The sequence below is a fragment of the Dreissena polymorpha genome, chromosome 3 (assembly GCF_020536995.1).
Source record: "Dreissena polymorpha isolate Duluth1 chromosome 3, UMN_Dpol_1.0, whole genome shotgun sequence".
NCBI classification, from domain to species: Eukaryota; Metazoa; Mollusca; class Bivalvia; order Myida; family Dreissenidae; genus Dreissena; species Dreissena polymorpha.
Window position 1 is genome coordinate 126671160 of NC_068357.1, and position 12922 is coordinate 126684081.

The window sequence follows — 12922 nt, forward strand, 5'->3', positions numbered from 1 at the left end:
ATTTAAAGCATTTAATCACAAACTTCAAAACAAGCCGAAATCTGTGAACAAGTACATGTAAGTTATTAATGATTAAGGTCGAGTTTGATACTGTATGGTATTATGTTTGTGATTAAATATTGTTTTGTATTTATGTCTTTTGGTAAGCTGTTGTGATCCCAGTTAAGATTCAAAACAATTTCTAATGTTTATGCATATTTCTTACAATCTATGTACCCGTACTTGGGTTTTGCCTAATTGATGTATTTTATAAAATTTGACGTAGACGGTAGGGATAGTTAAAACAAAAAATCTCTGTTAAAAGTGCGGTGACCCGCCTTTTTTATTTTTGTTTCATGATAACAATACATAGATTAACATATTTGAGAAGTTTCGCAAAAAGTTATTAGATAGAACTTTTTTTAGTTCTATTTTTGTGGTAAAAATAGTAAAAAAATGACATTTTTTGGGTGACATAAGAATTATAAAAATTAAATTTCTTAAAATTTAACTTGTGTTCTCCATTTTTTTGGTTGTTTGTGGTTTACTTAAATGGTATATGATATATATTAGCTTATATAATCTCTACATGTTTTCAATTTCATAGGTTATTAATCATTATTATGCAATTAGAGATTTTTCAGTTTTAATGGAAAAGTACATATTATATAATGGTGAATAAAATCCAAACAAAGCTGGCGACCCTATGTTTTTATTGCATTTTTCATTTAGTATTTGTATGTAGTACTTGAATAAAAATTTTGAGCAAAAGTTATTAGATGGAAAAAAATCATCAAAACTGCAGCAACACCCCTTAAAGTGTCGGAAATTACATACAGATCAATAATAAATCAATATATTTATGTGTCATAACAGCCTGACGGCTAGATAATCTCCATAGGAAATGCTATTCGTACAGAGCCGTACGGCTAGCCTCTTGTCTAGCCGTACGGGGCCGTACGACTAGCCACTGCTGTATGAATATTGTAGTATCGTATCATGTTATGAGTAATTCTCTAATGGAAGTAATTCTGTTATACTATTACAAGGTTGAATTATCTAGGGATTTGCACCAATTCATAAACAAAGTTTATTTGGCGGGGGATCTCAATTTAACTAATTTGCTTGTTAATTCTTAATTGTCTTCCGACGAGAAGATTCTTTGGGCAAATGTTTTTCCTTTGGATATATTTTTTTTTTTTTTTTTTTTTTTTTTTTTTTTTCCTGTTTAAATGTTTTTATTCATTCATAACATATACATATACACACAATTTACAATGGCATGTTCGTTCATATACTTAAATTACCATATGTAATGTATTTTCGCTATTTTAATACAATCATTACTCAAGCTGGATTAGGATCGTACTTCCTTCAACCTTTTTACCTTTTTTACTTAACTTAAATAAATATTTATGTATAGCACAATAATATTAAGTGTTAATTCTTAAACAAGAAAAGGATCAGATTTACAACAACTATGGCTACAGTGTTCAAAGAGATAAAGAGATAAAACATAGTACATTTGCTAATGTCGTTAAAAATTGACCTTTTTAAGAAAGTTTGATTTTACAATTTTAGTGCAGATTACAACACAATTGATATAAACTTTATGATCAAATTGCAAACAACATAGTAATACAAGAAAAGAGTCATATTTACAACTACTATGGTTACAGTGTTCAAAAAAATAAAACCTAGTACATTTGATAGTGTCATTAAAAATGGACCTTTTTAACAAAGTTTGATTTTACACTTAGAGTGCAGTTTACAACACAATCAATATAAATTTTATGATCAATATGCAAACAACATAGTGACACTTAGTTAAGAAAACACATTTTGCAGGTTTCATATATAATGCGAGTTAATAACAGTTATTTTTGTTATTCATGCAATTATGAATTACATATTAATCTTATAACTATCCAAAAAAATCCTTTATTTGATTCATTAGTTGTGTTTTCATATATATTTAAAGATAATTTTCCTTTGGATATATACATTTATAAATATAGGGCTTGGTATATTTTGAGGACAATATGAAAAAACAATGAACAGTTATTAAAGAAGCAAATAAGAGCAATTCAATATCATATACTGTGACAGAATGCTCTTAGTATAGCCCCCAGGGGTTAAACATGTACATGTACTAGTATAATATTTAAGGAGAAAACATCTACATCTAAAGTACGATTTTGTGTAAATTTTCTAAAATAACGCAGGTGTACAAATGAACAGATTTCTATGTTCAAAATATTTTATACCTCTAGGTGAAATGGCATTTCATGGTCATCGAGTTAAGATCTTTTCAACAGACCTGAAATCATTAAACTCAGTTTTCCTGAGAATGGAAGAAGACAAGAGACAGCTGAAACATGATGGGATCCTCATGAACAAAAATTTTGTGGTATGTGTAAAATTTTAGTCTTGCTATGTGAAAACAGGTTTAATGCATGTGCCTTAAGTGTTGTCCCAGATTAGCCATGGCATGTTTCACAGACCCTTCAGGGATGACACTTTCCGCCTAAACTGGATTTTGGCTAAGAAGAGACATCCTTTAAATAAAATATTTAATAAAGTAATTGTCACCCCTGATTAGCCTGTGCGGACTGCCTGATAAGCCTGTGTGGACTGCAATCTGGGACGACACATACTGTCTTTACACGCATGCATTAATCCTGGTTTTCCGAGAGCACGGCTTATTTGTAATTTTATGGATTTTAATGGTTCTAAAAAGTGACTGGAGTAAAACTTAACTGATTGTAAGAGAGTGCTTGCTAGCACCAAAGTCTCTTGTTAATTTAAATGAAGAACCATGTGAAGAACCTTGTTGTCCCCTACCGGTTTTACCGGAGGGGACTTATGGTTTGCACTCCGTCTGTCAGTCTGTCTTTCCGTAACTCTTTTCTGGATCCTGCGATTACTTTAAAAGCTCTTCATATTTTTTCATGGAACTTGAAACATGTATAGATGGACATTATGCACGTCATTTCATTTTGTTCCTACATCAAAAATTCTGGTTGCTATGGCAACAAATAGACTAGAAATACTGCTGAAAATGGTGGTTTTCTTGATCCTGCGATAACTTTAAACGTTCTTAATATTTTTTCATGAAACTTGCAACATGGATAGATGGCAATATGCACATTATGCATGTCATTTCATTTTGTTCCTATGTCAAAAATTGTGGTTGCTATGTCAAAAAAAATAATCTGAAAATGGTGGAATTTCTGACAATGGTTGAGCCGGTAGGGGACCATATTGTTTGACAATAGCCTTTTTTAACTTTCCTCTGTTTTTACCCTTTCCAACTTAGAAGCAAAGTGAAAATGGCTATGTGAAAACAGCATAAAACCAGAACAGCCTGCGAGTAACTCGCAGTCTGTTCAGGTTTTATGCTTTTGCTGCTCATCAGTATCTAAGGGTTGGAGATCAGAAGCCTCACAAACTTGAATCGAGTAAGAAATTTAACTTTCTGAGGGACTACAAATGCGTGAAAATACGTGTCTAAGTGGTAAAGGGTTAATATTGATCATTTGGTCCAGTTTCATGTTAATTCTATGATAAAAAAAGGTACTTTTTCGTGGTTAGCATATATTATCATATGGTCCCTTCCTACATCTTTACATATCAGTGTGTGTTATATTTTACTTGCGTCATGGCAAAATGAGTCTTATACCATATGCTGCCAGCATGGTTTCAGACCAGCATGCCCATCTGCGCAGTCTTGTCAGGAGCAAACCTGTCGGCATATGAGACCATGAATCCTTGGTGACTTTATAGCAAACAGTTTTATATATTATAGTGTTCGTAAATTTTGTGTTTCTGTATTATCCAATAGAGCTTTTTCAGTTTCTGAAGTCTATGCATAATATAAATAAGTTATCTTATGAAATCTCAATTCAGTCTTCTATGCAAGTTGATTTTGTAAAAAAAATTGGACTGGTAATAAAATCAAATTTTGATGAACCAGTAACTGCAGTTAACCCTTTCTTACTCAGAAGCAAAGTGAAAATAGTTATATGAAACCACCATAAACCCAGACCCGACTGCAAGTAACCCTGGTCAGGTTTTAGGCTGTTTGCTGCTCATCAGTATCTTCAGGTTGGAATTTAAGCCTTCAAAACTTGAATCTAAGAATAATGGTCTTACCTGTAAATTTAATTGAATTTTCTAAGGGACTGCAAACGGGTCAAAATGTGCTTAAGAGTGGTAAAGGGTTAAAGGAAAAAACTGATGAGTAGCAAACAGCACCTTAACAGACTGAGAGTTTGGATCTGGATCCAAACTGTTTGCAAAGGCCTTCAAAATTCGGTTCCAGTACTGAAAGGGTTAAACATAACACTCTATGGTGTTTCAGGGCCCAGTGCTGTGTATGGCGAGGCTAGAGGAGACAGTCAGTGATGCTGATTTCATCTTCGAGGCCATTCCAGAGGACATGGAGCTGAAGAAGGATCTCTTTGAACGTACATTGTTATTTAATCCAAGCAAACACATTTTGAAAGGGGTTATTTTTTAGTCGCTCTGTCAGTTTTTTGGTTTGTGTCTTATGCATTATGAGCTTTGCTCTGACTAAACAGGGCCTAATGCATAGATGTTAAGTGTGTTAAGTGTAGTTGCAAATTCCTTATCAGGGGCAACTTTTTCTGCTTTTATTATATTTTTGGTTCAAGGAATTCTCTTTTTAGCAAAATTTCAAATAAAGGGGAAAGTGTCATTATTGATGAGCCTTTGTGGTTTGCAGCGTTTTCCCAGAGATTCATATGGATATGAAAAATGATAATCTTCAATTTAATGCTAAGTGCTGATTTATTGCCAATCAAGCCCTTGTGACATTTTTAATTTTCTACATTTATTGAGAACATATAATTTGGCACAATCCTGACAGTAAAAAATATTCTCTATGTATTCAAAGGATACAACTCTAGTAATTTGAAATTAACACAGCAACAAGCTCTGATATTTGTTACACCACCCCCCCCCCCCCCCCCCAAAGTACAATGTACAAAAAGTGTTGAATCACAATTGACATCTGTTTGTCGGTCTGTCCATAGACACAAATATGTCTATGGAAGTTCTAGTACTCTTTTTGGCATTCAACATTCAACTTGCTTGGATTGTCTCTTATGATATTATATTGTACTTGTGCAATTTTTGTTTTCCTGAGTTAAAATTACAAATATGATGCCCCTTATTCAACTGTGAGTTTCTGTAACATTATTGTTACTATTAAGTATTCCACTGAAACCACAAGACCCAAAGGTTTAATATTTTGTTCATAAAATGTAATGTTTATGGTGTTCTTTACCAATTAGGTTCAAATCATGCCCCAAGGGTAAAAACTGGACATATCACACAATTTTTGTATTCTTCAAAGGTGCTTCATATTGCTACATTCAAGTATGCAAGCTAATTTCTGACAACTGTCACCAGCTCTGACTGATTCCCAGCTTTTAAAGGCAGGCCAGTAACCAATTCTTGCCCTTAAGAAATAATATGAGCGTCATGCGTAAAAGCTTACAATTTCATGCCCGTTAAGTATCCCAGATTAGCCTGTGCAGTCCACACAATCTTTTCAGGGACAATACTTAAACTTTGCATTGAATTTTTTGTTTTAAGAAAGTTTCTCCTAAACGCAAAGCATGACTTTCCGTCTAAACTGGTGTTTTGCTAAGAAGAGACTTTTTTTAATGAAAAAAAAAATATGTTAAAAGCATAAAGTGTCGTCACTGATAATCCTGTGCAGACTGCACAGGCTAACCTGGGATGACACTGCGCACTTTCATTAAACCTCAATTTCTCAAACTTAAATAAGAATAGTCAGTCTTGATTGACCAGTTTCAACAACTGCATCTTAAAAAAATTAACAAGTACAATCTTATCGCCATGTTATTTCTGGATGCAGCATAAATAGTTATTGTTTTCTGAACTATGAAATATATTTTGTGCAAATTTTCTGCAGGTGTTTCACATCTTTGTAAGTCATCTGCTATCCTCTGCACCAGCACACTGAGGCTAAATACCACTGATATTGTGGAAAGAACTGTTGGAAAAGAGGTATTCTTCATGCTTCATGTATTTGTTAATCAATTTTTTACATTATTCATTCTAGTGTACACTATTTTTGCAAGTGAAACATCATGTCATCAGTTGTGACTTTTTTTAAACAGTTTATCCGTTTTTAGTGGTACCAGGGTTAAGTTGTGAATTATTCAAAGCCTTTTTATGTCTGTTTGCAAACTGCTGGTAAATAAATATATACGGAATTTTTCCTTAAAACAAAATGGATATAAAAAGTAACAAAATGTAATTGTCTCTATCAATCTTGGAGTTAGGTGGTGGAGTTTATGTAATGAGTTTCTTAGTTTCAATAATATAATTGAAATAATGTCGGATTAATCATTAATAATTTAAGATTGCCGTTGTGTTGTGGTTATGGTGTCTGCCTTGCAACTGGGAGGTCGCGGGTTCAATACTTACTGTGAGAACATTCTTTAGATCTCCCCCATAGACACCAAGTACTGGTTCTAGTTCCGGGAAACAGCGTGTTTCAAATAAGACTTGGGCTTTCTATTTAATCGAGCTGAAATAAATAGGTTTTAAATGAAATAATGTCCACAATTCCAGAGAACACTTGGGTTACGGTTCCTGTTTCCAGTGTACTATATTCCGGAGGTTGAGATTACTCCTAATAAATACACGTCAGGACAGACCATCGAAAAAGGTGCCACAAATGTATTAATATTACATATTTTATAATCTCTATTTTTATGCCTTTATGTTATTTATAGGATATATTTGTGATTAATTGAATGTTTTAAATAGTGGAAAAAAAAGCAAAAAATATCACTAATTCTTATATTAACTTCTAAATTGTTTGAAGTTTTTCTTGTTTACCAAATCAATACAGTAAATGAAAAGGATCATCAACATCACATACTCAAAATTTGCCAAATGACATCAATATTTTTATGTCATAACATTTAAAACTGTTTGAAATGTTAACATTAAAAAGGCATTCACAAAAAAAAATCATTTTAGATCTACTTGTAAAAAATAAAAATGTTGTGCAACTTCTAAACAAATTTACAACTTTCATCTTTATGGAATGTAATTGATTACCTACAGAAACAAATAGTAAATATACCATTTTTAAACTGTTCATATATTGCTAGATGTATTAATTAATTTTCACAATTTTATAAATGATATAGTTGTATAATTGTATGAGATTATTATGAAATAAAGTTTATATTATTTCATGTAAATAAAAGTCAAGATGTGTGTCTTTTGTATCACATTGAATTCAAAAAGTAATTATTACCTCAAAAAACAGTTAACTCTCTCCCACTCAGAAGTGAATTTAAAATGTGCAAACAGGATAAAACCAGAACAGCCTGCGAGTAACTCGCAGTCTGTTCAGGCATTTGGTGAGTTGCTGCTCATCAGAATCTAATAGGGTTAGAAATGAAGCCTTTAAAACTTGAAACTTTTATAGTTTGAAAGGTCTTTAATTAATTTTAACTTGCTTGGGGACTACAAATGCATCAAAATACATATGAGACACGCTCTGTGAAAAGGGGTTTAATGAATGTGCGTAAAGTGTCGTCCCAGATTAGCCTTTGCAGTCCGCACATGTTAATCAGGGAAGACACTTTCTGCCTAGACTTGATTTTTGCTAAGAAGATACTTTCTGTGAACGAAAAATATCATAAAAGTGGAGTGTTGTCCCTGATTAGCCTGTGGGAACTGCACTGGCTAATCTGTGTAGACACTTAATGCACATTCATTAAACCCCCTTTTCATAGAGCACAGTCCATATCTAAGAGGTTAAAGGTTAAATGACAAACTTTGTTACTGCAGTGCGAGGCATGCTAGAGAAGATGGGGAAGACATTGTTTTTTCGTTCTGGACCGGAACCACTGATCCTGTCGGAGGAACAGAGAGAGGCACGACTATCTGGTCAGCATTTTGAATTCTTGAAGAGTCTTAGTCAAAAATTAAATATTACTTTAAAGTTATGTACTTTTTTTATTTGGTAAATATCTAACCCATCTTCTGAAAGAATCTTAGTTGAAAATTAAGACTTATCTTAAAATTCCTGGATTTTTAGTTAAGAATTTCTTCAAAGAAATTTAAAAAAAAGATTTTACCAGGATAAATGTAGTTACAATAGAATAACAAGGGTATGGATATTGATTTAGTTTTTGTCAAGCTCATGTTTCACATGAGCCACATCATGCGAAAATGGGTCTTATGTCATATACAACCAGAATTGCTCAAGAACAGCCTATGCATCTGCGCAGTCTGGTCAGGAGTTTTGCTGTCTCCTTTAAAGTAACGCAATGTTTCATGGTCTCATTTGCGGACACTTACCAGATGACTCAGATGTGCACGCTGGGCTTGAGTTAAGCAGGCCATATATGGCATAAGATCCATTTTTGCATGACATGGGTCGTAGCTTAGTTGGCCCACCTCTCATTATGATGGTCTCTTAGTGTTCAGCATTTTTGTCGAGCCTCTTGCAAACTATGCCATAAAGCTGACACAATGGTAGAGTGTATGAGCATGCATGCTTGCATGTGTAAGCCCAAACAAGATTGTCTGGACTGTAACTTTCTCACTAATTGTGTGGTTTTAAAATGATTTGCCACAAATGTTCACAATGAAAAAATCGCCTGTTGCCTGTAACATTCATCTCTTAACCTGAAGGTTAAGGTTGCACTGTGAAGCAAAAGGTCAAAATTGGATATAATACAGCCTGTCCAGACAACAACTACCTGATTAATAATGCATTTGTCTAAAAATAACAACAAATGTTTGTCAAAAGACATGGAGTTTGGCCTGTAACACTTGTAGCTCTATCTCAAAGGTCAAGGTTGCTGTTATAGATAGTTTGAGGGTTTTACTAGGGCATAATAATAAAGTGTGTCTAGACTTAATGCAATTTTAACATAACTAGCAACAAATGTTCGACATTATTATGGAGACAGTTGAAGTAAGAAGGACCCATGTCTTAAAGGTCAAGGTGACAGCTTGTTAAAAAATTTCAAATATTCCTGATAATTATCTCAAGATGTTGCTCACAGTCATCTAGTATAGCCGTCTTAAGAGATGTCAACCTGGTTCTTAGAAATATGGACTAAATGTGTGTGCGTAAAGTGTCGTCCCACATTAACCTATGCTGTCTGCACCTGCTAATCAGCGACAACTTTTGCCACTTACACTGGATTTTCAATTAGAAGAGAATTCCTTTCAACGACATTGTATTGCAAGCTGAAAGTGTCATCTTTGATAAGATGGTTTGGACTGCACAGCAGAAAATGTCATCCAAGCGGACTGCACGGGCTAATCTGGGATGGCACTTAACACAGATGCATTTAGCCCTGTTTTCCCAGAATGCAGCCCATAATAGTGAATATGGCCCCTGTTTTCAGCATATCAAGACCAACTGAAGGCTAACTCAGGGGTGGGGCTGTTCCATGTGAGCTCCATCCCCAGTCTGGGGCAACACAGGGGTCAAGGTCATGGGGTGGGGTCACACAGGGAGCAGACTGCACAGAGAGGTAAGGGAATACAGTCAATACAGTTCAGCGTGAAGTCAATTAAAAAAATTGTTAAACAAAATAGCTTGTAAAAAAATCTGAGTATTGAATTTAAAAATGTGTATCAGAAAAGCTTTTGGGAGCTGTCACTGAATTGAATTTGTATGCTTTTGCATGGAAGGCATATAATAGTTTCACTAGTTTAGTTTAAACCTATTGATTTTAGCTTGATTGCATAGATAGCCTAAGGCTTATTTGAAATGCTCTCGAGTCTGTTTCCTGGGACTAGAATCAGTACATACTTGGTGTCTACGAGGGAAATCTAAAGAATGCTCACACAGTGAGGATCGAACCCGTGACCTCCTGATTGCTAGGCAGACACCATATCCACTACACCACAGCGACCTCTATTGATTGCACTGACCTGCCATGGCTGTCTGGGTGGCTGGCTTGGTCCAGATTTCTGTTTTGCTTGTTACCTTTTACATGTCAGGATTCTTAATATAACTTCAGATTATTTTTCTGTATGACCAGAAGATGTCACAATAAATGCTCTTTGCTTAAAGGTCGATGTCACAATTCTGGGATTTTTATATAACTTTGGTTAATCATTTCCCATGACAAGACAATGTTGTATACAAGTCCAATCCTCCTTTATTAAAGGTCAAGATATTTAATTCCTTGGATGATGTAAATATTACTTTGGATAATAAAGGTCAAAATTTGAAGTCAATCGTTATTAAATTTAATTCCCATTCAGTAACTTTTACACCAAGAAGGATTTTAAAGTTATTAAAGATTATTATTCCATGTAGGCCACATAATGTGTTATGTTCAATGCTTGTGTTCTCCAAGGTAATAGTCACAATTTTATGTCAAAGGTCTTGAATTTTGATTTCTGCTTTTTTCTCAACACTACAATAAACCTCATTTTAAGTTTCTCTTTAATGCCTGCGAATGAAATACATTTCTAAGATAAGAGTGTTTCAACAATATTCAAACACCATCAATAACACAAGTTAGCCTTCCTCTGGGAAAACATTGCTTAACCTTTTGCATGCTGGGAAATTTGTCGTCTGCTAAAATATCGTCTGCTGAATTTCTAATATTAGCATTTTCTTTGATTTGTTTCAATGAATACTATCAGAATAGCAAACGGTTTGGATCCTGAGGAGACGCCACATTGTGTGGCGTCTCATCTGGATCTCAACTGTTTGCAAAGGCCTTCAAAATTCGGTTCCAGCACTGAAAGAGTAAATGATTTTGCATAGTGTTGTCCAAGATAAGCCTGTGCAATCTGTGCTGGCTGATTAGGGACTATTCTGCTTTTTAGGAATTTTTCTTTTAAAGTCTCTTCTGAACAAACATCCACTATAGGTGGAAAGTGTTATCCCGGATTAGCCTGTGCACGTGGATTTAGCCCTTTTGTCCCAGACCGCTGCACATATATTATTGTGCTCTTTCAGGCTCCACCAGCACTATGGAAGTGGAAGTGGACTGCGCCATCTGCATGGACAAGCCCCGTGACTGCGTGATGCGCCCCTGCCACCACATGGTGACATGCTACACCTGTGCATCCCTGCTCATCAACCGACGGGACGGCTGCCCCATATGCAGGAAGGACATTATTGAAATCATACGCGTCTATAGTGGCTGACCAGATTCATAGGTGTCTATAGTGGCTGACCAGCATCATAGGTGTCTATAGTGGCTGACCAGCATCATAGGTGTCTATAGTGGCTGACCAACATCATACATATCTATAGTGGCTGACCAACATTTTTGAAATCATAAGCATCTAAAGTGGATGACGGACTCCAGTTGGGCATTAGACAGTTTCAAACTATTAATGTGTGTGTATTTCAAAGTTAAATTAGGTCCTGTAGTACCTGAGGCTGCTTTATCTGTAGGCACGGATCCTGCCTCAGCACTCCTACCTTATTAACTTATTAGATTCACAATAATTGGGAACATATTTTCAATTATATCTGTAATTTCTAGCTATATCTAGTTGTAATGGAAAGTTTTCAATTTTGGTGTGGTTTTGTGTTATGGGGGGAAGTCGGAGTTCCCAAAAGAAACCGCACCTGTTTTCTATGGTTCCTCAATCAGACTCACATTCAGGTGTATTGTAAGGCGTTTACCTTGTTTGTTTTCTGTTTGCAATGGCATACTTACCGTATACTACAACATGAGGTGTATGGGTAATTATCTTGGTAAAGAAACATGACTCTGCAATGCACTTGTGAATTGAATAGTATTGATTTGTGTCCCTTTATCGTTTTTCATTAAGGTCCAGTTTACTGTGATCTACAACTGACCTAAATATTGTTTTTATCAAAATAAGCCAAGTGTGAAGGACAGAATAGCCATTTTGGTTGTTATAAGCAGATGTCCTTTTCTTTGTATGTTATTTGACACACAACTTTAAATTCTGGCACTTTACCAATTCTATGCATTTACCCTTGCAAGGTGGTTAGTTCAGCTTTTATCATGTTTTATGTTTAATGAACTGTTCTGTTCATCTTTATTTGATTGGTCACATGCCTTAAAGACAACCAGTTTTTAACAAGAATCGATCTCCTGATTTTTATAATGGTTCTGGAGAGTGATTATTCATTATATTGCATGAATACTTTTTGCGGAGATTATTTGAGTGTTTCACAGGAAACATAACTCTTTCATAGATTTTCATTGAATTTATGACGTGCACTTTTCTGAAGAGCCATGATACTTATTTCTGATGTAGGAAGATTTTTTAAACTAAAGTGAGGTACTTTATGGGAAAACTGGGCTTAATGCATTTTTTGTAAAGTTTCATACCAGGTTAGCCTGTGTAGTATGTATGGGCTAATCATGGTAGACACTTTCCACCCTGACTGGATTTTGTTACAAGAGACTTTCTGTAAACAAAAAATTCCATTATTGGGAAAATATTGTCCCTAATTAGCCTGTGCAGACTGCACATGTTAATCTTGGACAACATAGTACGCACATGCACTAAGCCCCATTGTCCCAACGGGAGGCTTACATTCTGTGAGCTTTTTACCAAGGATAGTTACAACTAAATAAGCGATGTTTGAAACGTTTGTTAGAAGATTCTTGCAGAATCATGGATAACATGATAGTGTATTTTACTTAGTTTTTTTGTATTAAAATTCTTTATTTCAATTATTTAATTGCCGGTTTTTGTCTTTTTGTATTAAAAATCTCTATCTCTATTCAGGTTTTATGCTGTTTGCTGTTCATTAGTATCTAATGGTAGAAATGAAGCCTTTAAAACTTGAATATAGTAAGAAAGGTCTTTAATTAAATTTTAACTTTCTTAGTTGACTGCAAATGCGTCAAATTATGTATCTAAGTGGTAAAGGGTGAAAGTAATCATGTTTAAAAAC

At 34.6% G+C, this 12922-nt stretch overlaps 1 protein-coding gene across 1 annotated transcript in view; it reads left to right on the plus strand.

The window, feature by feature from the left end:
• Positions 1 to 12701, plus strand: part of LOC127871376 (peroxisomal bifunctional enzyme-like) — a 15637-nt gene extending 2936 nt beyond the window's left edge. Inside the window, exons 2-8 of the mRNA XM_052414253.1 lie at positions 2253 to 2389; positions 4343 to 4448; positions 5945 to 6039; positions 6610 to 6706; positions 7846 to 7944; positions 9420 to 9548; positions 10994 to 12701. Coding sequence (XP_052270213.1) covers positions 2253 to 2389; positions 4343 to 4448; positions 5945 to 6039; positions 6610 to 6706; positions 7846 to 7944; positions 9420 to 9548; positions 10994 to 11184 — 854 coding nt within the window. The 3' untranslated portion in view covers positions 11185 to 12701. The remainder of the gene's footprint in view (positions 1 to 2252; positions 2390 to 4342; positions 4449 to 5944; positions 6040 to 6609; positions 6707 to 7845; positions 7945 to 9419; positions 9549 to 10993) is intronic.
• The last annotated feature ends 221 nt before the right edge of the window (positions 12702 to 12922 follow it).